This window comes from Grosmannia clavigera (assembly GCF_000143105.1).
Source record: "Grosmannia clavigera kw1407 unplaced genomic scaffold GCSC_89, whole genome shotgun sequence".
Lineage (NCBI taxonomy): Eukaryota > Fungi > Ascomycota > Sordariomycetes > Ophiostomatales > Ophiostomataceae > Leptographium > Leptographium clavigerum.
The window spans coordinates 1,059,468-1,086,348 of NW_014040569.1; the positions used below are offsets into that span (position 1 = coordinate 1,059,468).

General features: G+C 52.6%; 5 protein-coding genes across 5 annotated transcripts; 3 read left to right on the forward strand and 2 right to left on the reverse strand.

The window, feature by feature from the left end:
- Positions 1 to 797: 797 nt before the first annotated feature.
- CMQ_5588 (dead deah box DNA helicase) lies at positions 798 to 3,369 on the forward strand (the record flags this gene model as incomplete). The annotated part of the gene is made up of 7 exons (XM_014313175.1): positions 798 to 1,225; positions 1,298 to 1,491; positions 1,559 to 1,781; positions 1,869 to 1,999; positions 2,059 to 2,550; positions 2,615 to 3,114; positions 3,349 to 3,369. The coding sequence occupies 7 exons, from the start codon at positions 798 to 800 to the stop codon at positions 3,367 to 3,369; spliced, it is 1,989 nt and encodes a 662-aa protein (XP_014168650.1).
- A 1,045-nt stretch (positions 3,370 to 4,414) lies between these two features.
- On the forward strand, positions 4,415 to 6,164 carry CMQ_5518 (malate synthase; the record flags this gene model as incomplete). Its single annotated transcript, XM_014313105.1, has 3 exons — positions 4,415 to 4,775; positions 4,843 to 6,052; positions 6,107 to 6,164. 3 exons carry the CDS (start codon positions 4,415 to 4,417, stop codon positions 6,162 to 6,164), a joined length of 1,629 nt encoding a protein of 542 aa, XP_014168580.1.
- A 584-nt stretch (positions 6,165 to 6,748) lies between these two features.
- On the reverse strand, positions 6,749 to 8,803 carry CMQ_5801 (c2h2 finger domain containing protein; the record flags this gene model as incomplete). Its single annotated transcript, XM_014313388.1, has 3 exons — positions 6,749 to 6,898; positions 6,965 to 8,505; positions 8,776 to 8,803. The coding sequence occupies 3 exons, from the start codon at positions 8,801 to 8,803 to the stop codon at positions 6,749 to 6,751; spliced, it is 1,719 nt and encodes a 572-aa protein (XP_014168863.1).
- An 8,170-nt stretch (positions 8,804 to 16,973) lies between these two features.
- Positions 16,974 to 20,696, reverse strand: CMQ_5522 (serine/threonine-protein kinase; the record flags this gene model as incomplete). The annotated part of the gene is made up of 3 exons (XM_014313109.1): positions 16,974 to 17,194; positions 17,252 to 20,019; positions 20,077 to 20,696. 3 exons carry the CDS (start codon positions 20,694 to 20,696, stop codon positions 16,974 to 16,976), a joined length of 3,609 nt encoding a protein of 1,202 aa, XP_014168584.1.
- A 1,451-nt stretch (positions 20,697 to 22,147) lies between these two features.
- CMQ_5567 (structural maintenance of chromosome complex subunit) lies at positions 22,148 to 25,740 on the forward strand (the record flags this gene model as incomplete). The annotated part of the gene is made up of 4 exons (XM_014313154.1): positions 22,148 to 23,491; positions 23,551 to 24,441; positions 24,498 to 25,306; positions 25,371 to 25,740. 4 exons carry the CDS (start codon positions 22,148 to 22,150, stop codon positions 25,738 to 25,740), a joined length of 3,414 nt encoding a protein of 1,137 aa, XP_014168629.1.
- Between the last annotated feature and the right edge of the window lie 1,141 nt (positions 25,741 to 26,881).

A 26,881-nucleotide genomic window follows, 5' to 3' on the forward strand; every position in this document is an offset into this window, starting at 1 on the left:
TGATGCCTGTCTCGCCTCCTTCCTCTTCTTTTTTATTATTTCAACAACGCCAGCACAGACAGGTGTCGTTTGAAATTCGTTTGCGGGTTACAAACACAAGCCTGAACAAACGTTACGAAAGTAAGTGCTTCTACACATCTCTTCACGACATCCTTTCATGCGTCGCATGGTTCCATCGTTGCACTTGTCTTGTATACTCTTCTTGAAGCCCTCCAAAATCTGCCAAAGAATATTTCTTTCGGAGAGACCAAATCGGAAGCTGTTATCGCATCATATCCTTCCCTCATCCAGTCTTTTTGCTGAAGTCCTCCTCCATTGCTGTCTATCCGATCGCCTCGTCAGGGCATTCAGTATACTCCCCCATCTTGTTTATTTCTTCACATTTGTTGGTCCATTCTCGATATCTTGAGGCACAAATCATCAACCAAGAAGATGGCACAGATGTACCATCCTCTCACATATCCCCTCTTTGTGCAGACGCTACAGGCGTTGATTATCTTTTCGTCATCAATGAAGTTACAGTACCAAGGAGATAACTAACTCCCCGACAGTCGCTTTTTTGAAGATAACATCGCCTACTCACCTCTATAGTCAGGCCAGGTATGTCGATTTTCTACGGTCTCTTCGCTATTCAAACACTGCCTATGGATTTGTCTTTTGTCTTTGAATTACCTCGAAGAAATAACTATGCTTCCCCCTTCTACCATTAAAACATTTTTCTTTTCTTCAGATGACCAATAGATTAATCGTGTACTATCCTTGTATTGATTGCGCATAGTGTCAAAAGGCTCAATATCATGCCTGCACCTTCTTGGGACGATGGCGCCACCCAGGAAGCCGGTAATTCTGGAGGCACTGTTTGGGGTTCTGGGCCTCAAACCGGGCCCACGGGAATGAATGATCCTTCTGGTGATCTATCTGGTGATCTATCTGGTGAGAACGCCGCCGGAGAGCATGGATTCGACGTTGGGGTCAAGCCAGAGCTATTCCCCGGCTTCGAACCTGAGCGTCAGAAGATCAAGGATGCCGGTTGGGTCGAAGGAAAGGCTTACAACTACGAGGCCTACTCCGAGGGCCCGAACACCGTGCGAGACTGGGCCGGAAATGCGAGAGTTTACGAGTGGAGTGGTGAAGAAGGAGACGTTGGCCCAGAATCTAAAGATCTTGAGCTTGAGCTTTTTGGAGACCCCGAGAAGCGATCTGGATCCGGAATCGACTTTTCCACGTTTGTCTCATCCCTACCTCATCGTGTGATGTTGATTACCAGAGACGTTTACTAAAGTATAACCCGGTCTAGGCTCACAGAGATCAATGTGCGACAGGAGGGAGAGACTCGCATCTCTCCTATTGAAAACTTTGACCATGCAGGGCTTCACCCGGCCATGCGCCGCAACGTTCAGCTGGCCGGGTACAACGTTCCCACGCCCATTCAGATGTACTGTATCCCTGCCATCGTGCAAGGGTTTGACGTCATGGGAATTGCTCAGACCGGTACGTTGGCAATAAGTCGCCATATAAACGACTACACAGGTATCTAATGTGTGCCATCCTCGTTCAGGCTCGGGAAAGACTGCAGCCTACCTCATCCCGATTCTGAACAACCTCATGGGAAAGGCCAAAAAGCTTGCTGCTCCGCGACCCAACCCTGCTACGTACCGGCATGGCTTCGACCCGATCGCGCGTGCAGAGCCTCTTGTTGTCATTGTTTCTCCCAGCCGTGAGCTCGGGATTCAAATTTTCAACGAGGCCCGCAAGTTCTGCTACCGCACCATGCTCCGACCGTGTGTTATCTACGGCGGTGGGCCAATTCGTGGACAACTGGAGCAGCTTAGCCGTGGGTGTGATCTTTTGATCGCTACCCCCGGTAGACTAATTGATGTCATGAATCGCCCGATGAACCTCTCGTTCCGTCGTGTCAGATACATGGTTCTCGATGAGGCTGATGAGATGCTTCACGACGATTGGGGTGAAGATCTGGCGAAGATCCTATCTGGTGGCGGTAAGCCATTCGTAACCTCGCAGGCTTTCTGACTTGGTGACTAACATTCGGCCTCTCAGACTCGGAAGATGCAAACATCAACTACATGATGTTTTCAGCTACATTCCCAAAGCCTCTTCGGGACCTTGCCAAAGAGTATCTGGCCAATGATCACATCCACTTCCGTGTTGGCCGGGCTGGCAGCAGCCATGGCAACATCCAGCAGGTTATTTCGTACACAGATCCCGCAAACAAGCGAAAGGCCGTGGTTGAGCTTCTCAACTCCATCCCGCCCGGGCGTACCATAATTTTTGTCAACCGAAAGCAGATGGCTGATGAACTGGACGATCTTCTGTACAACCTCGGCCTCCCGTGCACTTCGATTCACGCTGGACGTACGCAGATGGAACGAGAAGATGCCATGAGGGCTTTCCGCAGTGGAGAGTGTCCGATTCTGATCGCCACCGGCGTTGCCGCTCGTGGCATTGACGTCCACAATGTCAACCACGTCATCAACTATGACCTCCCGAGCTGTGACCATGGTGGCATTGAAGAATACGTTCACCGAATTGGTAAGGCGGAGCCGCCATCGTGCATAGACCAATGTTAATGTATGCTGACACTATTTAAAAACAGGACGTACGGGTCGCATTGGCCACCGCGGCCTTGCTACGTCATTTTACACGGACCGCGATGAGCCTATTGCCAGCGTTCTAACTCGCACTCTTCTTGAGACCAAGCAGACAATTCCCGACTTCTTGGAGCAGTATGTGCCCGAGGGCGAGGCACGCGAAAACCTAAAGTTCGAGGCAGATTCGGACTATGAGGGCTCACAAACTGGAGGTGGAGATGAGAATGGGGGCGGCGATGCCTGGGGAGATAATGGCGATACAGGTAATTCTGGCGATGCCTGGGGTGGCAATGGTGACACCGGCAATGCTGTCGATGCTGGCAATGCTGGCAATGCTAGCAATGCCTGGGGCAGCAATGACAATACCAGCATCGCAACTGGAGGCAATGGGAATACCAATAATTCTGGCAATAGTGCCTATGGCGGCAAATCTGGCCAGGACAACAATGCCTGGGGAGGCGTCAACGTTGGTCAGGGCAATTCGTGGGGAGGTGGTGGAGGGGGTGTAAGTGGCCCAACCGCCTGGTAAGCAACGTGCACACCGAGGCCGTGAAGAGGAAGACTATATTGGAACATATTCGGACAATGGGGAGGAACCCCGGGCTATGAGTGCGAATAGGCAGCTCCAATCTTGTCAGAAGAAACTCATGTATTTCGAGATATGTTAGGTAGATCAAGACGCTTATTGTGTCGACATAGTAACAGCTTGCTTCGACACGTGATGTGGAAACTTCGGCAGACATCGGAAGATGGTGACTAAGAAGTCGGCTGACCGTGGGGAGATGGAGTTCTTTACAAACCTACGAGGTTCCCTTTGGCCCAGGCACGCTAATAAGCCTCGGCACTGTGGGCTTCGGCAGAGCGGAGCTACTCCAAGAAGTCCAGGCCAGCCGCACACATGCCGGACAGGATCAGCAAGCGGCGTTGAAACGGGATCGGTCTTTCGCTCTGCAGGATGCTGGGCAAAGGATTGGCACGGCGAAGGTCTCGGTCGCGACATCGGCAAAAAGCTTCAGGGTAGCGCTAGACCACATATGGCAATTGTGCCCAATTAGGAAAGAAGCAGGTATAACGCCGCATCGGTAGAGCTTCTCCATCTTTCTGGAGTAACTCTTCGGTTTTTTCTCATTTCGGGCCCGTGCTAGCGAGCAGGTTTGGTGGGATCGTCAACCGTGAGTCGCCGGCTTCCGTGCTCGCAGAGCAGAGGCTACGAGCGTGATCCTTGTAGCAGGAACCTGCACGAAGAGGGTCGGCCCCTCATGACCTCACCACGGCTTCAGCACATGCTGCCGGGGTAGCATATCAGACCAATCAAGAGCCGAGCTTCCCCACACTCTACACTTTCACAAGCTCCATGTCTCGCCCTTGTTCTTTCTGTCATGTATCGCCCGTGTGGTCGGCGGTGCCTCGCCACCGGTTGCGCAGGTCCTCTCACCCGAGTAACACGTAGAGGCAAACGGGCAAGGAGCTAGCTAGTGTACTTTTCCAGAAAGGAAAGGGCCTCTCTCGGGACGTCAGTCAAACGTGCGGCTCGCTTGGCCGACGGAGAAATGGGGCAGCTGCTAACAGCAGAAAGAGGAGGCAGGAGCAGACAGTATTTTAGTCGTGCGTCATCCTCTCCCGCCTTCCCGTTCTTATTCTCATTTTCATTTTCATTCTTATTCTCAATCTCCTCTTCCATTCTGTCCGCGTACATACTGGAAATCTAGCTTGTCTGTTCCAACCTCGTGATTCCCGTTACTCTCTCTCTCTCTCTCTCTCTTATCTTATCCCTTGTTTCGTCTGGGCAATCAGCCATCAACAAAATGGCCTCTGTCGAGACAATTCTCCAGGGCGTGAATGTCCTCGGCGCGGTCAACGATGAACAGAAGAAAATACTCACACCACAGGCGCTGTCGTTCCTGGCACTGCTGCACCGGTCCTTTGATGGCACACGCAAGAGCCTGTTGGAACGCCGGAAACTGCGCCAGGCTGAACTCGACCGCGGCCAGCTGCCTGACTTCCTGCCCGAGACAAAGGCCGTCCGCGAGGATCCGTCTTGGAAGGGAGCTGCACCAGCTCCGGGGCTGATTGACCGCCGTGTGGAGATCACCGGGCCGACCGATCGCAAGATGGTGGTCAACGCGTTGAACTCGGATGTGTACACGTACATGGCCGATCTTGAGGGTGAGTCTGATCGTGGCCCGTCATCCTCACTGTCTTCTGCATCCAATCGCTAACGGTCCTTCAACAGACTCCAGTGCACCGACGTGGGAGAGCATGATCAATGGCCAGGTCAACCTGCACGACGCTGTACGGCGGCAGATCGACTTCAAGCAGGGCCCCAAGGAATACAAGCTGCGGACAGACCGCACGCTGCCGACACTCATCGTGCGGCCTCGTGGCTGGCATCTGGAGGAAAAGCACGTGACGGTGGACGGTGTGCCCATCTCGGGTTCGCTCTTCGACTTTGGCCTGTACTTCTACCACAACGCGCGCGAGTCGCTGGCACGCGGCTTCGGCCCCTACTTCTACCTGCCCAAGATGGAGTCGCACTTGGAGGCGCGGCTGTGGAACGACGTGTTCAACTTGGCACAGGACTACGTCGGCCTTCCGCGTGGCTCGATTCGCGGCACGGTGCTGATCGAGACGATCCTGGCGGCGTTTGAGATGGAGGAGATCATCTACGAGCTGCGCGACCACAGCTCGGGGCTCAACTGCGGCCGCTGGGACTACATCTTCTCCGTCATCAAGAAATTCCGCCAGAACCCCAACTTTGTGTTGCCCGACCGCAGCGCCGTGACGATGACGTCGCCCTTTATGGACGCCTACGTCAAGCTGCTGATCCAGACCTGTCACCGTCGTGGTGTTCACGCCATGGGCGGTATGGCGGCCCAGATTCCCATCAAGGACGACCCAGTCGCCAACGAGAAGGCCATGGATGGCGTGCGTGCCGACAAGCTGCGTGAAGTGCGTGCCGGCCATGACGGCACCTGGGTCGCCCATCCGGCCCTGGCACCCATCGCCACCGAGGTCTTCAACAAGTACATGCCGACGCCGAATCAACTGTTCGTCCGCCGTGAGGATGTGCACATTGGCGCCAACGACCTGCTTAACATGAACGTGCCCGGTCAGATCACCGAGGCTGGCATCCGCAAGAACTTGAGCATCGGCCTCGGATACATGGAGGCCTGGGTTCGTGGCGTCGGCTGTGTGCCCATCAACTACCTGATGGAGGATGCTGCCACCGCCGAGGTGTCGCGTAGCCAGATCTGGCAGTGGGTGCGTCACGGCGTCACCACCGCTGAGGGCAAGCGCATCGACAAGGCCTATGCCCTCAAGCTGCTCAAGGAGCAGACCGACGCGCTCGCCTCCAAGGCCCCTGCCGGCAACAAGTACCAGCTGGCTGCCCAGTACTTTTCCACTCAGGTCACCGGCGAGGACTACGCTGATTTCCTGACCACGTGAGTTACCCGGCTTTTCCCAAGACGTAGACTCGTTTGCTAACCATCTTCCAGGCTCCTGTACGACGAGATAACCACTGTCGGCAGTGCCCGACCAGCCTCGAAGCTGTAGGGGATTGGCATGAAATTGGCCTTGTGGGAAAATAACCTGGTATTTGTGGGTTCTAGCGGCTTTGACTTTTGGTGAAAAAATTCACTCCATATCATCTCTCTTTTTGTATAGCTCCCAGCCGGAGAGGCATCCGGCAGGAAATAGGGTAGAGTCGTCTTTTATTAAACGCTCAAGACAAACATCAAACAGTAAACCGTGCAGTTTGATGCCTGTGAGACTAGAGCAGCAGTAGCTATCCCTGGGGAATCAAAGGCACGCAATCCTCTGTATGATATGGTATCCTCTTTCAACCCAAGTGCGCTTTATCCTGTTTGTCCAAATCCCATGTCATCAATATAAGATCGCGAAACAATGACCGTCTTAAATATACAAGAAAACATGCAACCCCCAAGCATTTCTCCTTCTCGCATCCCTGGCGCCAGAGCATCGCGTTTGTCGTCCCAAATAAATCTCCCTCTTGCTTGTCCAGTGCACATTGTCCTCGCAAATGTACGAGTCTAGCCCCCAAAATACAACATATATCATGACCCAAACGCGGGCGGGAACCCTTACTAAGGCAGGGGAGAAAAATCTCGCTTCTGCTCTCACCTCTGGTGGTCATCGCTTGCCATATCGCTCGAATCGTTGTTCATTATACTGCTGCCGCCCCCGTCGCTGTGCGCGATGCTTCCGGCAGACGACTCCCCTTCCGCGTTCTGCAGCTTATCCCCACAACCTTTGACCAAACGATGGCGCTGCAAAGTATGGTCAGACAGATGATGCAAACATAAATGGCATCTGGTTTATGAATGGAAGCATACCTTCAAGGCATCCTTCCGACTGAAACTCTTGTCGCAGTAATTGCAGGGAAATGGTTTGACAGCCAGATGAATCCGCTTGTGGCGCTTTAGATCGTGATTTCGGTTGAAGGACTGCGGACACTGGTCGCATCTAAATGGCCGTTCGTGCGATTGAGACCCTTTGCCCAGGCCTAGGTGGTGGCCAAGTAAATTGCCACCCAAGTGATGAGGGATCGTGTGGTGGCCGTTGCTGTAGAGAAGTGGCTTGTGTCCGCCTCCAAAGGGCATGCCAACTCCTGGTATAATACTCATATGACCTCCTGGATTGCTAATGTTGGACATCACCGGACCAGATATTGAGCTTGACGGCGATTGATGGTACGGATATGTGCGGTCTGGACCCGGGCCGGCAGAGTAACTCATCGGGTGTGCCATGTCCGGCAGTCCAGCCTGGGCTGCCATATGAGGAGGAACCAATCGCATGGAAGGGTCGTTAGCCGTCCCTTGTTGTCGGCGATGGTAATCAGTATTCGAGTAGTCATGGTATTGTTGCTGGCTCGATAGTGGCGCTACTTGGTTCAACTTCGGTAAATAGGCAGACTCTGCTGTCGTGTGGACAGAAGGCTGCTCACGATATGCCATCACTTCTGAGTCTGCACTGCTGCTCCCGCTGCCCTGCCTTAGTAAAGCCCCTAAGCTCGATTGACCGTGTGTTGGCGGAAGTAATGAGCTATGCAATGATGTAACTGGGAGACCGTGAATCTGTTGGTGATGCTGGCTATGCTGGCCATGCTGGTGCTGTTGTTGTTGTTGCTGATGTTGATGCCGCTGCTGATATTGCTGTTGATGCTGCGGATGATGCTGTTGGCTCGACATATCTCCATATCCGCCTAGGTTCCCCCCATGATCCCCATTCCCATGTCCTTCTGACATTGTCGACTGAAAGCCAGGCGGATCCCGATGTGTAAAGTGACTGTCGTGGGCAGTTGGTGATGGCGTCGTATGGTGACTGTACTGGCCCGAATTTGGATTTACCGATCCAGCAGAGCTCCACTGTTGCGAAAGAGGGCGAAGAAGCTGTCCGCCTTGGCTGCTGGGCGAATGGCTCTGTGGCTGCGTGTGCGAGTGTGCCAGATGATCGTAGACCAGCGATGTGTGACCGCCAAAGGAGACGGGTGGGTTCAGAGAAACACTCATCTGCTCCAATGCTTGTTGGCGGTTTAGAGAAGTGTCGCAGGTGTCTGTCGATTCAGCATCGGCTGGGTTGGTGAATGGGGAATATGCAGAAGGACTGGTAGATGCTGACGTCTGTGTTCCACCCGTTGCTCCGGTCCTGTACGAGGAGTAAGAAGCTGTCGCTGACGACTCGCTCCTTTGGGCCTGGGATCTATAGCTGATCGTGTGTGGGGGCTGTTGCTCCGGCTCAGGCCACGACTCCTGTTGCTGCTGGCCTTGGGAAAAGAAGATGGAGCCGTCGGGATACAACTTATGTGAGCTGCTACTGCCGCTTCCAGTCTGATTTGCCTGGATGGAAGAGGAACTAAGTCTGGCGCCAGAGAACCCTATCAAGTATTAGAACCAGAACACTATGAGCAAGTGATAAATAAGTGAAATAAAAGATCGGGTGACAGGGAGAATCGAAGAAGCCAGCGAAAAGAAACAGTAGGAGAGGTGCTGGGCGGGGCCGGCAATGCAGAGCCGTTAAGCATGAGCGCTGGTGCATTCATCTTGCGTACTGGGGGTATCCTGGCTGAAGTCAGGAGAATATAGTGAGAATGCGGATAGAGATCCGGCCGTGACAGCCATGGGTGGCCGCCTGCTTGCAAAATTACCTATTTCCATGGTGGTCGGCGGTTTCATTCGATGACTTTTGATCCAAAAGTACGTTGTCGGGTCGCTCGCAAGTGAAAAGCCCACAAAGTAATTGAACCGGCTGCGTCGCCGTTGTCTTCAGAGCTTAGGACGCCAGGTCGTAGGTTGAGATAGTGAAAGGCTTCTATGGCGAGGATGAAGGGGATGTTGTTGCCCACGAGTCGCGATATCACGTTGGTCGGGTGTGATAGCAGTCGTCACGGCCTTGCTCCACGCACGAAGGAGAAAAAGGAGGGGTAAAAGGAAAAAAGAAGATAATGAGATTAAAAGAAGCAGTTTACCGGAAAGTAAAGTAGACGCTGGTGTTTCGCGTTTGAGTTTGACTCAAATAGCAGGCACTGGTCACAACTCGTGAGGTTACTCTTTGCGTCTTCGGCGTGGGAAAAAACTGTTGAGAGACGGAAGGGTATGGCGAGCAGAGGAGTAAATAAAAGTCGGAAGGAAGCTATGACCACGAGAAAGAAGAACTGGTGCTCAACTACTTCTTGGGTGTGTGTGGGTAACCCGGACAGAATACAGATCCGGAAGGCCTGAACTAGATGTAGCAACGGAGCACAAATGATTGTCAAGAGTGTTCCTATATTCGTTTATCTCATCATTTGCTCGATGATGAGGAACCAGGGAGGGGAGGTATGTCGCTTTTGTTATAAGGGCAGGCGCTTGTTGCACGATATTGGATAGTTCGGGTCTTACCCTAATCTGGACAAACCTGGGGGGACAAGCAGACAACTAGGCGGTTTCCCTTGTAAGCCCTTGTAAGGCCGTGCCACAAAAAGATGTCTGGATAGCCTGTCCGGTAAAGCGTAGTAGGAGGGTGGGGATGAGGGGGAGTTTTGGTTGCTTTGAACCACGAGGGGGTGAGGCGTCAAGCGTCAGGCCCGCAAAGGTGCTAGGCAGGAGAGGCTGATTAAGAATAGATCGTTGAAGATGGAGGCTAATGACAAGGGACGGAAGAAAGCGGTCAATGGCAGGCAGTGCTTCCACGCCGACGGAAGAACAAAGATGGCCGAGAAAAGGGGCACGAGTGCCAGACAGACTAGAAAAGAACGTCTGGCTAGATTTCCCGCTCTCTAGCAGAAGTGAGGATCGGGACTGAATAATTGTATGGAGAAGGACGTTAAAATTCAGCGAGCGTGCTGGGCCCAACGAAAAGCAGAGTCATATATTGGCCCCTGTCTCGAGGAAGGCTTGGTGTTCGGAGGACAGGCGAGTCCGGCGGGCTCATCTGGGTCAGCTCCAAAAGTGAGTGACAATCCCTTCTAGTTTTCCGTTTTCTTCCAAGACAACGGAGTATTTGGTCTGTGTCTGATGCGGATATGCCCGCCCGTTCGGTTTGTGCAGTTGGCCTCTCGATCGTCGCTATTGCATTCAATTGCGACTTGTAGAGGGCGGAAACTCAACTCGTAATCCTTGGGTGCACAACGAGCGCCAAATGCAATATGTAATAATATACCAATGCTTTTGAACCGGCTGACAGAGTCCGGAGATCAGGAGACTGCTACTCGAGGAAGGAGTGAGACAGGAGCAGGCTGAAAAGGGGTGTGGATGTATTGAACAAAAAACGGAAGGTATCCAGTCCCGTGGTGAAGAGGTAGTGTGGTATGACTTGTAATCGTGGACCAGCAGTGGTAGTATGCAGAGGCAAAATGACAGGGCCTTGGGAATCAAAGTCAAGAGAACCCCCAAAGGCTTCCGCTGGTCGGGGTGTGAATGGATAGTACGTGGTTGTGACGAGAGAATCAAAGCTGCAGCTGTGGTGGGTATATGGGAGGACAGTCTAGGAATAAGGAAGAAAAAGCGGGTTTGGGCCTCTGGGTTTTTTTTTGGAGAGGACAAGGGACTCGTCATTGATTTTAGGAGGGGGGGCGTGTAGAAGACGATCAGTTCCTGAGCTGTGGGAGAGCGGTGCGCGTTGGGCTGCTGTAGTCGTAGATGAGCCGTCCATTCGGGGAGACGAGGTGTCCAAGTGAATGGATGAGGAAGGGGGGAAGGACAAACGAGAGAAGGCTGTGGTCCGGCGAGCTCTGGTGAGAGAGAAAAGAGAGCAAAGAAAAAGAGAGCAAGTGAGTGGACAGGGAAGATAAACTGACAGGGGTGTTCCGTAGGGGTGGAAGGGTGGAGGGGGGTGTTTGTGAAAGATGGGACTAGAGTGGGCGTCAAGATGCACAATCCGGGGGGTGCACATAGAAGTTGGAATGGAGAGCAACAGAGTTCGTTTAGATGAAGCTCTCAGATGAGTTTTTTCCCCCAATTGTGCACGATCAAAAATACATAGGAGTCTATGAGAAGCTCTCTTGGAAATCTTCGAGAGAAGGAGCAGAGTTTCCAGGGCAAGAGCGTGTTCCGCGCCTTCCCCTGCTGGGATTTGTGTTTAGGCAGGAGAATATTGCCAGTGCAGCAGTGTGTTCACCTACAGTGTAGGACAGACAAAGAAGAGCAGCCGGGTTAGTGATAATGAGCAAATTCGAATGGGGGGGGAACGCCTGCCGTCTCGTGGCCTGAACAGCTTCTAGAGCACTGGCCGTCGCCTCTGGTGAAGGGGGTCTGGTTCTGCGCAAGTCGAGGGCTAGCAATCGATCTTGCACCGCGTTCTCCGTGTCGGCTGGTCTGGAACAATGGACTGAGAGAAGGGAGGGAAGAGCCAGAGAGCGAGTCTCGAGAAGCAGGGACGATTGACCAGGGCAGCAGATGCTCTGATCGAAGACTCAACCGGTTTAACTCTAATATTTCTTGTGGCTGTTGGAAAGGCTTACCGCAGGTCCGGAACACTGGCTGTAGCATTCGGGCAGTCCGCCGCTCCCAACTTGTGGCTCATGGCCGAGCGGCCGGAAGAAGAGCAGGCAAGACGACAAAGGACGCATCGCACTAGCTTACATACAAGTTGTACTGTATGTACGGCTGCGCGGCCCTCGCTCCCCTGCTCGCCTGTCCGGCCATCGTAAGATGTGGTAAGATACATAGAGGCTAGAAGGAGCGGGGGTCTCTAACCATTAGCCATGTATTAGCCATGTGGGAAAGGGCCTAGGCCCTGTTGACTAAAAGGTCCGGAGACTGGAGAGGGAGCCGTCTTATGCTACTACTGCTACACATCTTACGTCGGTATGCCGCTGGTCCCATTGGCCCGTCCCCAATGCCTGAGATTGCTCGCCACGATATGACAGACCTGGATCGGACAACAGGAGGCAAAGGCGATGTGGCCGAACCCTGCCGTTCATTCCTGATCTGGACTTGCCGTCTCTTTTCGTCTTATCTGCCCGTTTGCCCATCTGCCCATTAGCTTCGACTCTGGATCTCGTCCTGTTCTCCTACCAGTCATGAACTCTCTGCATATCTGCCGCCAACGCCAACGCTGACGCCTCTGCCGTCTGTCGGATCTCGCCCTTCATCCCCTCGGGTCGGGCGCCTCTGCACATGGCACACACCTGTTTTTTTTTTTTTTTTTAAGCTGCTTGGGGAGACATCTACTAGAGCCTGACTAGCGACTAAAATCAATGCAATGCTTGCGTGCTCCCCTCTCGCCCTCGCCGTCTGCTCACTGTCGATCCCATCATGCTCGTGTCGTTCTATGGGGATGTTGGCGCCTTGGCTGAACGATCTTCTCTCCTGTGGGGATTCCAAGCTCCCATGAGGCTGCCGGCCCACGGAACGCTCCCCCTTGCGCGTGTCTCTCGCCTCCTCGTCCCGCCGTCGTTGATCAGTCGCAACGTGGGTCGGGCCCTCTGGCTGCGCTGCCCCTGTCCACTGCAGTATATAGTACGATACGGAGTAAGCCGTAGCATTTACAAAGACTCCCAACTCAGTGTATCTCATCTGACAACTGATTCGGAATTCCCGTGTCCCGTGCATCGTGCATGCTCGTAGGTCTGGTCTTCATTGAGCCTTTTCTCTCCGTCGTGCGTGCTTTCTCATCCTGTCGTTTGGCAGGGTACGGAGTACTGAAAACTTGTCTCGGGACGTACAAGAATATTTACACAGTTCGGCGACCAAAAAGACAAAGCATGCAGCCCCCCTGTCAAATGTGTCTTGGTGCAGGCAATTTGTGAGATGCATTGGCACTATTTTAGGGCAGGAATGGGCTCCCACCTCCAGCTAATTGTTTTTGAGTCTGTTTGTCATTTGTTGCAAAAGCCTGCTTTCTCCTCCCACCGTCAGTGCAATCGATTCGACCCGATGGTTTAATAATAGCATCCCGTTTCCCGTTTCCAGGCCGAAGAACAGCATCCGACGACGAATATTGGTCGGTCAGCGCAGCCCTACTGCCTTGCTAGAGGACAAACTACGGAGTATGCACGAGTAATCCGTATGGGCGAGCGAATTCCACATCCTAGCAGATGCAGGGGGGTCAGCTTGTTGAAAGTGCATGCGGAATGCTCGTAAATAGCAAAGGGTACTCCGTAGAAGCATGTGGGGGCATTGTGACAAGTATACGACGGGCACGCGTTCAGTGGACAGACCAGGGCTGAACTGGTCGTGGGGACTGCTGACTCAGGCTTCAGTCAGGGCGGTGAGCATTCTCGCTAGTCTGCAAGCAGCTGGTTAAGAGGCTGGGAGACCGGCCGCTTCCCTCCCCTTCATACCGCTGGAAAACTCGAAGGGGCAAAACGTTATAACGGTGTTCGACGAACGCTGTCGAGATCGGCTCTCTCTGGTGCGGTCGCTTAGGTCTACCGTCGATCGGGGCAAATCGGCCAGTCCAGACCACCCTTGAGAGGTGAGCATCATCTCCAGGTTTTTGCAACCGATTGGGCTAATTTCACGCAGATCCCAGCCCTTGGACTCTTGGGGGTGGCGAACCATGGGTCGCGGACGCACCTACTACTCGCACTTCTCCCTGGGCAGAGACTTCCTGACAGCTTGGAAGACCCTCAGACCGCCAGTAGCAAGGGCGCTGTAGCACGGAGGGCTCTGGCAGACGGCTCCGAGCAATGGGCATCCTACTTGGTGTCTTGCGGAGTAAGATGGCTTGCAAGGGGGTCACATATGGAAAAAGTGGCCGTTACATGGTCCCGACGATAATATCTTACATCTTACATACGTCGTAGTATCTCACATACGAATACATACGTCGTAGTATCTCACATACGAATACATACATAGTAGCGTACTGCCGTCGCCACGAGCAAATATCCTCTTTCAGCTACCTGAACGAGTGCCCACAGAAGAGCGGGGGCCTACAATACGACCTCTGCGACTCCAGACTCGTCTATTTTAGGCGTTTTTAGACGAGTCACCACCAACTTCCTGCCACTGAGAAATGCAGAGGGAGAAATTTCGCCCTCGGATTTGTTCACACAAAGGGGGAAACCGATACTCCGTACAGCCAATACATGATTTCCTGCTTCTCTCTACTCGACTGGGTGGGCTTCACGGCCATTCCCAGCTCCTGGCAGCGTGCATTAGCTGGCTCTTCTTTTCTTTTTCTCCTCCTTCCTGCCTGTCTCGTGCTCGCCATCGTCGCACTTCCCATCCGCTTGGGATGGTGGTCTCGAAAGTCCACATGCTGACACTTCGGTCGCAGAAGCCCGAGGAAACCATGTGGCAATACCCATATGAGTTACTTCGATTACGACTACGGACCATGTATAGGCTGCAAGCGGCGCCCTGCTCGTATGCTTAGATGGGTTAGGCGGGCCCACTGCTCGCTAGAACTGTGCTGAGCGGAATCTGTTCCTCTCCTGCCGGTCTAGAGTCGAAATGATGCAAGTCTAGCCGCTCCGGGTCAAAGGGAGGCCGGCTAAGCTGCTCGCAGATATAGTACTCGTACATTGCTCGATATATACTCCGTACATACATACATACGTCAGATAGATAAGATACTCGGACTCGCCTGCATGAGTTGCACTCGTACGAGCAGAGCAATACGTCGCTGTCGTACTTGTACTTGCAGATTTCATCCCCGGGTCTTGGGGAGCTCGTCCCAAGAAACCCAGAATTCAGCCGCATTGTTGGACGTTTGCACGGCCCACACGGCAAAGCAATTAATACGAGAGGTAGACGGAGTACAAGGGCAAACCCAAACACGGTCACACGTACGAAGAATACTGTTTCGCACCCTGACTGCCACCCCTTCATCTACCTCTCCATTTCCGCAGACGCGGAAATAAAGGGGGGAAAAGAGCATCCGAGATACGGAGCCATGACGGCAGAAACCGCACGTGCTGTACATGTAAAAGACTGCTAGCGCAAATGGAGGCAGTGACGAAATCGCTGTCGTTCCATTTTCGTTCTTATTTGCTTCTTGTTGTTGCAGGTCCGGAGCTAGACCCAGGGAGCCATCTGCGACCACGCCGATTTTGCTTGACGGCCTGCACTATCTTCGGGTGCCAATACAGGGATGCTTCCATAAACGTACTCGTGCTACTTCGTGCGATGCCAGTCGTAACCTCAATCTCCCGACCTGTCCGCAAGGTTATTGTGACCAGGGCCTGGGACACGAGATTGGAGGGTAGAGATCAACGTTCGAAAAGGAAACCTGGAGGATTGCACTGCTGTGAATACGTACCCCATCAATCCCATGAGCCTGTTTCTTTTTTTGCGTTTCTGCTCAAGACATCTTAGTGTTCAATCTGGTATGTTTTTCGTTTATCTGCGTTTGCAGCGGCCTACTCCTTCCAGAGGACTCCGTTAAAAAGGGCGGCCCTTTTGACACTTGTAATCCGTCCGTGCTTTCCGTCCGTGCAGCATGCAAGGAATGAAGCCAAGATCGCTCCTTCCCTCGCTGTCTCTCTGTTTCGCATGCCTTTTCGCCGCAAGATTGCCGTGCACAAGATATTGCATCCTACTGCCTTGTGTATTTGTCCTGCTCTATAGACTAGTGTGTGGCTTGACTCTCCTCATCAGTCCCCTTCGTCTGACGAGACATGCATGAGCAAAATATATGCACGGCGGGGACTACATCTGTTGCACAGGCAAGACAATTATTGTCTAACTTTGATGTATGTAAAATAGAGACATTGATGCACAGCCTGTCTAGACCTCCTAAACCCATACCTCTCGTTGCAGCCCTGTCTCTGGATCCCAATGTTACTGCATAGCAGCCTACCACCATCGGAGGCTTCCGTTGTCGCTCAAGGAGGGGGAGGGGAAACGAGAGGACCAGGCAGAGCAAGCCCAGTTTCACCATCTCGGCACAGTCGCCACCGCCTGGGGAATGGCTGGCCGCTTGGCCGAAGAGCTGACCATACCCTAGGGAAACCCTTGCCAAGGTATCGGTAACACGGGCACTCCAGGCAGCCTCACTTTGTGTGTCATGAGGTTGGACCGGGAAGCAAGCCATTCTGACTGCTCGAGAGTAAAGTAAGAATAAATTGGATCACCCTGACCCTTGCCGCTCGGCATATTTCTATACGAAGACAAATTCCGCCTTGCTTTTTTCTGTGTAACATCCTCATCCGTGTTTCTACCCAGCTGCTGCAGTATACGTGGCCTAGAGAAAGGGAAGCCAGGGTCAGACTTCGCCTTCAAGTTGTAAAATCCCGGGTATATCCCTGCAGGAGTTATCTACGGAAGACACAGAACTGAGATAGCAGAGGTACAATGGCCAGATATCATGTGTTGGTAGATCAGATACGTCGACATGAAGTAGTATTGCATTATTTGTCTTAGCTGTATTTCGGAAGACAAAACAACGATGGAGAAGAGTCTTGCTTCTCATAGATACAACATCGAGCGCCATGTCCTTCTAGCGTTTCTTGCAAGCAAAAAGAAGGCAATCTGTATGTGCTACACGTACTTTACAACGATCGTAGCCCGTCTTAAGTAATCTTTGCACTCCGGCCCCTTATAATAACGCAGTGACAACGTAGTGTGACAATTTTTCGATGCAACAAATCAAGATGGATCAGGCTTGTGGTGTGCATGAGGTTCGCTGCTCTGTATGCATCGACTCTGAATATAAAGCCACATTCTTTCCCTTCGCCGTTGTTTTTTTCTTACAGATCAAAATGCCAAACGCCAAATATATGTTCAGTAAAACCAGTAGCTGAAAATAATCACAAAAGACAATTAAACAATAAAAATTGGTAGGAAGGGCTGTTATGCAACACAAGAAAACATGCCTCGCTCCTTAAAAGTCTGTCAGTGCAAAACTAAATCGGACAAAAAAGGAACAAAAAGGAGAGTAGATCATGCGAATAAAACATTAAATCAACTCCGAAATTCAGGAATTTAGTGTCTTGACCATCATCTTGGATTTGCGGGTGTCCGCAACTAGCAGATGACGCTCGCGAAACTTCGACTTGATCGTGTCTGCCACCTTGTGGAAGCTGTTGGCTGAGCCCCTCTCCTGTGTTAGGCGAATTATGCACAGATGGTTACTCTTGCGGTGCTCAATCACCGTAATAATCTCGCACGCAAATGAGACTTCGCGGATGCCGAGATCTGCAAACAGTCAGTGTTGGTGTGTGCCCCTATATGGTTGGATCGGTATAGACTCACAGTTGTTCGCAGCAACTCGGGCAAAGACAATGTTGTTCACCTTGTCAACCTCAATATCACGAATTCCAAAATTCTTCCATTCCCGTAGCAGAGACACTGTCTCTTGGCGTGCTCGGCGCTGTGAAATGCTCAAGCAAAGATGGCGCTTCGCTGGCTTGACGTGAAATATTCTGGCCAGCCAGTTCTGCTGTGGATCAATCTTGCGACTCCCACGCTCCTCTTCGTCCTCATCATACCAGCCTGAAGGAAGAGTCAGCCGACTGAAGCGCTTCTTGGATTTTAGATCCTCCGTCGACTTTGGCTTCCAGCTCTTCACTGTCTCCCAGCTATTAGCCTTGTTTTCGTCATCCGTCTCCAGGACAGAAAGCTTTGTGCTGCTCCTGGAGCTCTTCCAGAACGGGAAGAAAAGGCTCCTTTTCCTAGGAAGAGCCTGGGGCGGGTTGACTACTGAGGCTGCGGGTGTTTCTGCACGGCGCGATTCAAGCTTGGACTGGCGCCGGAACAGCCATGGCATCTTAATGGGACCCGAACCCGAACCGCTGCTCAGAGATTCCTTGGAGCCTTCCTCCACAATGGTCGGCTGACGTTCAGGAAACTCATTGTGATATCGGGACCGATACCCTTCGCCGTCAATATACTGCTGGCGGATGCTCTGTTCCGAAGATGGCGTCTTAGCATTCACTCTGCTACTATTTTTTGACACATCCAACGGCTGTGGGGTTGCAATCGATCTCCTGTTCCGAGGAGCAGTGGGAGACACTACCACTCGGATAGTCTTCTCAGCCATCGCCAGATCATTTAAACCTTGGTTCTTAGACGGCGCGGATACCGCACGTGGCTTGTCCGTCTCGTTGCGGCACCCGTTTTCATGGAACCCTTCATATATGGACGGCAAGTCTGAACCTCCATTGGGATAGACTGGCGCCGATACGACCCGCCGTTCACTAATCACAAGAGGTGCGGGAAAGGCGCTCGCCTCCACCTTAGGACGAGGTGATGCAATGGCAGCGTTTCCAGGTGTTGAGAGCGGACGCATCGTTGGTCCAGAGTCAGCTGAGTACTTGCGGTGTGCACGGTCAGCCTCAGCCTGCATGATCTCCAACCGAACAGAGTCAGACAGCGGCGGCGACGGAGGCAATGGCCGAGAGTCCCAATGGCCGGGCCCGGTTGTTTCCAATATCGGTGAAGGGTCGGAATCCGCAAGCAGTGCTTGTGTTGAAAGTGAGTGCTCCACGTCCGGGCTACTGAGCCGAAGAGAGTATGGCGAGTTCCTTCCATCCTCATTCTCAGCAATATCCACAGTGAGCAATGAACTCATGAAAGCCTCATCCAAGTCTCTGGCAATCTTACAACTGAACTCCGTGAGGTCTTCGTTCCAGAGAAGAGTGTCATCCCGGTACTTGATATCACTGATGCTGCTGATACTCGATTGCCGATCATGGCCTGAAGGCTTCCTCACTTGCGAGAAGTTGACACCTCGCCTATACCGAGTTGCAGGACGCACAACGGTGGCGCCATACCTCCCAACACTTTTGATGCTGTGCAGACTACGAACAGAGTTCGTAGAACCCCTCGAGAGCTTCAGGTTCGTCGACGTACCGCGGCGGTGATGAGCAGTCATCCTCTTCTTGTTTGCCGACCCGGCTCTAGCCCTCTGGGCCTCGGCCTGGACAGCAGAGCGCGCTTCAGCTTCTGCATCGGAATTTGATCGATGAATTACGATCTTCGCATGACTGGCAGCGCGTGCATCATCGAAACGCATCACCGACGAAGATTTGTATGGGTCGTAGCTTCTGATGGTGCCATACTCCGTTTCCGTTTCCGTTTCTGCGATATTCGAAATGACGGTAAACCGGGAAACGCTTCGTTTGTGGCCCGACACTTTGCCCTGCGAAAATTGACGCGTCGACACCTTCTTCGAAAAAACCTGGTTGGCATGATGATAGTCGCTCATCGAGTGGGTAAGGGTAGGGTTGAAGTTCTCCATCTGTCGGTCTCGGTAGCCGAAAAGAAGCCAGTAAAACATCTTCTGGTCGTTGGGCTCATTGCTAACAAGCTTACCAGCTAGTTCATCCTCCCGCAGTGTATGCCACATGGAGTGAAGCTGGCGGAAAATCTGGGTATCGATCGTTGTCAAGTCAAGCGGGCGCATGTGTGTTCCCCGATTCCCGGCGCCACGGCCATCTGCTCTATGGCTGCCAAATTCGTCCAGATAGCCATACTTCCACACAAGCGGGTGCTGCCACATTTCGTTCATAGAAATGCGAACCTCGGGCTCCACCTGCAAAATGCGATGGACTAGGTCTTTTGCCTCTGGACTGAAATGGGCTGGCATCGTATAGATGCCCTTCTTTGCCTTTGCCAACATATAGCCCAAGTCACTTTCGTCGAATGGGAGCCGCCCAGCTAGCATAACGAAGAGAATCACCCCCATACTCCAAATGTCGGCTTTTTCACCGCGATATGGCCGAGCTTTCAGGAGCTCTGGCGCTGCATAATGCGGGCTGCCACAGGACGTTTGCAAATGATAACGGGGCCCTTGATGCAAAGCCGCCATACCAAAGTCCGCGATCTTGATCTGACCGTCAGCCTTGAGAAGAATATTTTCCGGTTTCAGGTCGCGGTGACATATATTGTAGGTGTGGCAATATTGGACGGCGTTCATCATCTGTCGGAAGACAAAAAGGGACGATTCTTCCGTCAAGGCACCATTGCAGTTGATATATGTAAACAAATCACCGTTCTCGACAAACTCCATGATGAGGTAGCTGCGTTCAAATTTAGTATGAATATCAGGTTACATAAAGATAGTGTTCCTTGCTTACATTTCGTTGCGGTTCTCCCATATATCGTACAACTTGACAATATTAGGGTGCTCAATCAGCTTCAGGATGGCAACCTCTCTCTCGATGGCTAGCGGCATGCGGCGAACACCATCAATGTTTTCGGGCAAGCTGCTGTCAACTTGATCAAGTATGGCAATGCTTCCGGACTGGGTCATGCGGGCCGTCTTCTTGGCAATGATTTTCACGGCGACATCTTGCTGAGTGACGCAGTGACGAGCAGCTCGCACACGGGCAGAAGAACCCTTGCCAAGCGTCTTGCCTAATTGCCAAGGACCAATGTGAGATTTCTTGTTGGGAAATCCATCGCATGATGAGTAGTGCCGGTCAGGTGTGTTCTGGGAGGCAGCTGAGTTCCGCTTGCTCTCACCCTCATAGTCCCGTGTCGGAGTCTCCATAGCGGGAGGTGTTGCATTTATGGAAGGGGCGTGCGCCGGGGAAGAAGCCGTCACAGAAGGTGAGAACGCATATGTTGCACCGACAGAGGCAGGTGCAACATTGTCGTATTGGGCATACGCATACTTTGTTCTAGCAGCTGACTGGGGTACGCTTGTGGTATTCGCCCTCGATGTAGCGTCACTGAGAGGCACACGTGTGCCCATTCTTGTTGAGCTGGCACGGGACGCCATGTCGAAACCGCAAGCTGTTGCCGGAGGGGCTACAGCATAGCTTGTGACAAAGAACAGGGGGGTTTAGAAGTTGGTAAGAAACGATTGAGTGAAATGTAGCAAAGACAGCTTGAAGCAGAGATCTTCTAGTGTGCGTGCGTCTGTAGAAGATACCAATCTCTGCCGGTGAGGAAACGTTCGGAAGACGGATTGTAAATGTTGGAAAGCGGAGGGCAGACGTGAGGTTTTGATTCCCAAAACCAAAATGTGAAACTCGCGTTGGATTGTATACTGACACGCGTTCGTCTGTATTTCCCTTGTCTTACAACCGTTGCCGGGGAGGCAGTTGTAAATGTCAGTGGAAGGAAAGAAGTGCGATGGGCTGCTCTTTCCGTTTATGTGTTTCCTAAATGTTCGGTCGTTTTGTTACTAGGTTCCGCTGCTATTAGGCCGTACAGCAGTCCTCGAGCCACTTGCTGAGAGGGGCTTGGTGTCGAGTGAACCGGCCACTTTTGCCTGCTGGAATGCGGGCATTTCGAGGGTCGACATGATCGTGTATGCTAATCAAACGGTCCCTTGTCATATAAGTTGCGATGACCAGTGAATTAAGGGCAGCCCAGGCCAATGGGAATATGGCGATGACAGGACAATAGGCAAAATGTGGGTGGAGGAACCCAGCATATTTTCTAAGCTTCCTAGGGATGAAAAGCAGTCCAGCAGCGCGTTTGGGACTAAAGCCAAGGTCGACACGTTGACTGGCATGCACCATGAAATAGTCACCGTAACCAGAACACAGCATCACTAGCGAACATTAGACCGTACTGGAATTTGATAAGATTGTTTGGCTGTGACTGCATACTACGTCGAGGAGGCCAAACCCGGTTTGACCAGATTGCTGTGGCTTCTTTCTGTCTTTAGCTCCTGTGCAGATCTGGTAAGATCAAGGGAGGAAGAAGAAAAGAACAGAGCCGTCTCTAAGACTGAAAATCGTAACTATCGCGACCACTGGTCTTTGTACGCGTCAAGGCAGAGAAGCTGTTGCTTTTGCGAGTCAACAGTCTCCAGAGTCAATGCATTCAGCTGTACGGAGTAGGGCCAAGACCCGTAATGAGGTAGGCCGGCCATAAAGGAAGTACTCAACAAACACGTGCAACGCTCGTGTAAAAGGTACTCTTCTGGATGATGCTGTTGCTTTAAGTACTGCTCCAAGCCGTGAGAAAGACAGAGGATAGCAAGGACACTTCAAAGTTTAGCACAGCCACAATTCACACCGCCACAATTTTTGTCTAGACGCGATTTGGACGCGTATTCGTCTAATTGTTCCCATTGTCTCGTTTGGTTTCGCGACAGTCACAAAAGCCTAGAGGGGCATTCAGAACTCAGAATGAAGATTAGGTCCAGCCTCCAAGGCAGGCACTCCTAATCTGAGGAGATTCTACGAAAGAATGTCTGCCACAAAACAAAATGCCCACGCCGGCAAGGGCGGATCACTGCGTCGCCGCCGAAGACCCAGTGCCGACGACGAGGCAGACGAATATAGCCAGCTCTTGAACAGTCCCACCCCAAGAGCAAAACGTATGCGTCCATCGATTGAATCTGGTAACATTGAAAACCTCGAAGCAGACGAAGCGGCAGACGATACCTTCCACTCAGCCATCGACGGTGGGGTGGCAGAGACAGATGCGCAGGATGGAAATTCCTCCAGCCCAGTCTTCCAACCAGGCGCAATCGTCAAAGTGTTCGTCGAGAATTTTGTAACATACGAGCGTGCCGAGTTTGATCCTGGCCCCAGCTTGAACATGGTGATTGGTCCCAACGGCACTGGCAAGAGTTCCCTGGTTTGTGCCATCTGCCTTGGGCTCGGCTTCCACTCCAACGTCCTGGGCCGTGCCAGCGCCTTTGGGGACTTTGTCAAGCATGGACGATCCCATGCAATTGTCGAGATCGAGTTGCAGAAGAGGCCGAAAGACCGCCAAAACTTCGTCGTCCGGCTGCGCATTACTCGGGAAGACAACAGCCGCAAGTTTTGGCTGAACGGCCAGGAGACATCGCTACGGAAAATCCAGTCTGTGATGCAGGATCTGCGCATTCAGGTCGATAATCTGTGTCAGTTTCTGCCCCAGGATCGCGTCGCCGAGTTTGCCGGTCTCAACTCTGTCGACCTTCTTGCAAAGACACTCGAGGCGGCAGCGCCAACCGAAATGAAAGAATGGCAAAGCACGCTCAAGCGGATATATCAGGAACAGAAGGAGGCCCAACACCGGATGAAGGTTGATGCTGAACAGCTTCGTGTCCTTGAAAGTCGCCACCAAGCCCAGCAGGCTGATGTGGAACGATATCGCGAGCGTGAGGAAGTCCAGCGGATGGTCGACAATCTCGAGGCTTGTCGGCCACTGGTGCGCTTCTACGAAGCCAAGAAGAAATACCACAAGCTCAAGGCGCTGAAACATGCTGCGACAAAGGAGCTCAAGGTCCTGCAGGAGCGCGTAGGGCCGACGTTGGAGGCTGTGAACGACAAGGAGGTATATCAGCAGCGTCTTGCGGAGGCGCTCGACACCCGAAAAGCTGCTGTCAGGCATTCGGAACAGACCGTAGCCCGTGCTATGGAAGACATCGAGCGCGTTGAAGAACAGCGCAAAGAGGTCATTGAGCAGCGCAAGGCACTAAAGGATTCGCTCGATAAGAAGAAGAAGGAGATCGCGGCAACGCGACAGAAGATTACGAATTTGGAGGCGAAGCACAAAAATAAGCCACAAGAGTTCGTCGCAGCAGAGTGGAACATGAAGATTGTATGTTCCCTTGTATGTGTGTTGGTCTCCGAACCGAATCCTAGCTGACAAGCCTCTAGCGAGAGAAAGAACATTTGAGACGCGAAGTCGAGGCTGAGAGACGCGAAATCCTAGCCGACCGAGAACGAATCAAGGGCCAAGCTGAGCAGTTTTCCGCGGAAAGACAGGAGGTGGAGAGAAACATTTCTGTTCTCGATTCGAAGCGCGGTCAGCAATTTAGTTTGTTGAAACGGATTGCCCCTGAGGTGGCCCAGGGCTGGCAGTGGCTTGAGCAGAACAAGAGCCAGTTCAGCCAAGAAATCTTTGGGCCGCCGATGGTCACGTGCTCGGTCAAGGACAAGCAATACTCCAACCTCGTGCAGTCGTTGCTGCAAAACGACGACTTTTTGTGCTTCACAGCGCAAAACGTACAGGACCACAAGAAGCTCAGTGACCAGTTCTACGATGTCATGGGCCTGTCCGTCACGATACGGACATGCACGACAGCCTTTGCGCAGTTCAGGTCGCCGCTGACTCCGGAGGAGCTGTCTACGCTGGGCCTCGACGGCGTAGCTGTCGACTTCCTGGAGGGCCCTGAGCCGGTGCTGTCTATGCTATGCACAGAGCGGCGTCTGCACTGCTCGCCCGTCTGTCTGGAGAAGCCGCGACAGGATCAGTATGACATGCTGGTTACCAACGAGAAGATCTCCACCTGGGCGGCAAAAGACCAGTTCTACCGTGTCAATCGGCGTCGTGAATATGGCGCGCATGCAGTGTCGACAGTTGTCAGAGATATCCGGCCTGGCCGGTACTGGACGGAAGGTCAGGCAGACATGTCGGAGAAGACGGGGCTCGAGCAACAGCTAGACGAGCTGAACAGGAAGCTACAGGGGCTCCGTCAAGAGTTTTCAGCCGTAAATGCCAGCGCAGCTGGCCCAGCAGAAAGGATGGCGGAGATCGATACCGACTTGGTGAGTTGCTGGATTGGCAAGCCCCTGCATATTCACAAGAGGCTAATATGCCTTAGGACCGTCTACGGGACGAGAAAAATCAGCTACAGATGGAGTATAGCAAGTGGACCGCACTTCCGGAGAAGATACAGGTTGAGAATAATGTTCTGTCCCGTATACAGGAAGAGCACAGCCGGATCCGCGGCCAGCAACTCGAAGTCATTGGAAAGCTGGACGAGCTGGTCCTGCAAAAGGCACGCACTGTGCTGCGACATGCAGAGAAGTTGTCGGCGCTGCGAGACGCGTGCTACGGGGTGGTTGATGCGCAAGTGCGTCTGATCGAGGCCAAATCGGATGTCGAGGGGCTCAAGACGAAACACGCCGACATAGCCGACATCCTCGTGACGAAACAGGACGCTGTGCGGGTGCTACAGGAGAACATGCGCGTGCAGAAAACAGAGGGCGAGCAAGCGCTCGAGGCGGCACAGAATGTGGCAGAGGAGGGCAGTGAGTGGTCGGAGATGCTGCACGAGCTGGCACGTAACAAGACGCTGGAGGACCTGGACAATGAAGTAGCTGCCGAGAAGGCCAAGCTGGACCTGACGCGCGTGGTGGACGCATCAGTGCTGGAGGCGTTCCGGAAGCGGGGACGGGAGATGGAGCAGCTCAAAGTAGCCATGTCGACACAGGAGCAGAAATACGGCGACATGAGCGAGCAGATTGCAGAGGTTCGGGGCAAGTGGGAGCCGCGGCTGGATGAACTCATCGGACGGATCAATGACGCGTTCAGCTACAACTTTGAGCAGATCAACTGCGCCGGCGAGGTCAGCGTGCACAAGGACGACGACTTTGACAAATGGGCCATCGAAATCCGAGTGAAATTCCGGTAGGTCATTTTCTGCGTCTTTCTGACTTCTCATGTTCCAGACCGTTTTGGCTAACCCGTGTAGCGAGAACGAGGAGTTGCAGAAGCTGGACCAGCACCGGCAGTCGGGTGGAGAGCGGGCCGTCAGCACCATCTTCTACCTTATGTCGCTGCAGGGCATGGCGCAGGCGCCGTTCCGCGTGGTCGACGAGATTAACCAAGGCATGGATCCACGCAACGAGCGCATGATGCACGAACGCATGGTGGACGTGGCCTGCCACGAGCACGCAAGCCAATACTTTTTGATCACGCCGAAGCTTCTTCCCGGGCTGCGCTACGACGAGAACATGACGGTGCTGTGCATTGCCAGTGGGCAGCATGTTCCGAGCGGCGAAGCAAAGCTCGACCTGCGACGGTGCATGCAGATCCAGCAACGGCTGGTGGCGGCGGCATAGACATGAGCAGGGGAGAGAGCCCAAGACGATACACAGCGAGCATTTGTGAGGTGCCAGCCAATTTGCCCTCATCTTTTCTTCTATCACCAGCTAGTTTTGTATGTGGAATGGTCTGCTTCGGACCTGTGCTGCGAGTAGGAAATAATGTGTGAACACCTTTTACGAGGCTGTCAGCCTTGTCATCAAGAGCGACAGAACTGCCCCTGTATAAATGCAACATGGCATAGCTAAGAAGTATGCTCCGTAATAGACCCGCTATCGTGGTATCTTGCTGTATTGCTTGCATTACGGAGCAGTTGCAATGTCGTAGCTTTCTATTTTCACAAGGTATAATCTGACAGTAGAATCCGATTGTGTAGCATGGATAATACTACTCACAAATAGAATCGGGAAGTTGCCTGTTTGGACGTACTTGCTTTAAACATTACCATGAATAGTTTATGTACGCAGTACAAAAAAAAAAAAAAAAACGTCCCCGAACCCAACTGCTTGTGATGTATGCCAACTTGTTACGTCAATTATGATATCAAGACGCCTGAATGTCGAGCTAGAAGTTCTCATGCATCGACGCAAAGTACAGCCCAAAAGGGATATACGATATATGTTGCATCTACATAGTAGCTACGACACATTGGTACAACATATATTCAGCCCCCCTTATTAAGACCCAGATGCAAGGTCCGGGCTTTCGCTACCCTCGCATAGGACTGTTTGGAACACAGAACGGACTCTAGAACGGGGTAGAATACCATCGACGCAAAGGTATAGGGGAATAGCACTTGGACATCAAGCACAACTGTGGACATGGCATTGGACGCGTAGGTTTACGCGATCAGGCAGCACCATAGGATCCCGAGATGCATCAAGCTACCGAAACACGTTCGAGCTCTCTATCCCCGTATGAGCAAGGCACCAGGAATTCAACCAGGCAACTAGCCTGACGTCAGCGCATACGGCCAGTCATGTTTCGTTTCCGGCCCGAGACAAGAGATGGAAAACGAATACAACCGGCCTGCTGAGCATGCTAACAGGACGATCTACGGGCTGTCTGCGTAGAACGGGGTATTTCCGCGCCGAGCCTACTATGTAGCTTATATCTCCATGATACCGTTGTGGCAGATGCTGTGTGCCTCATGCGTGA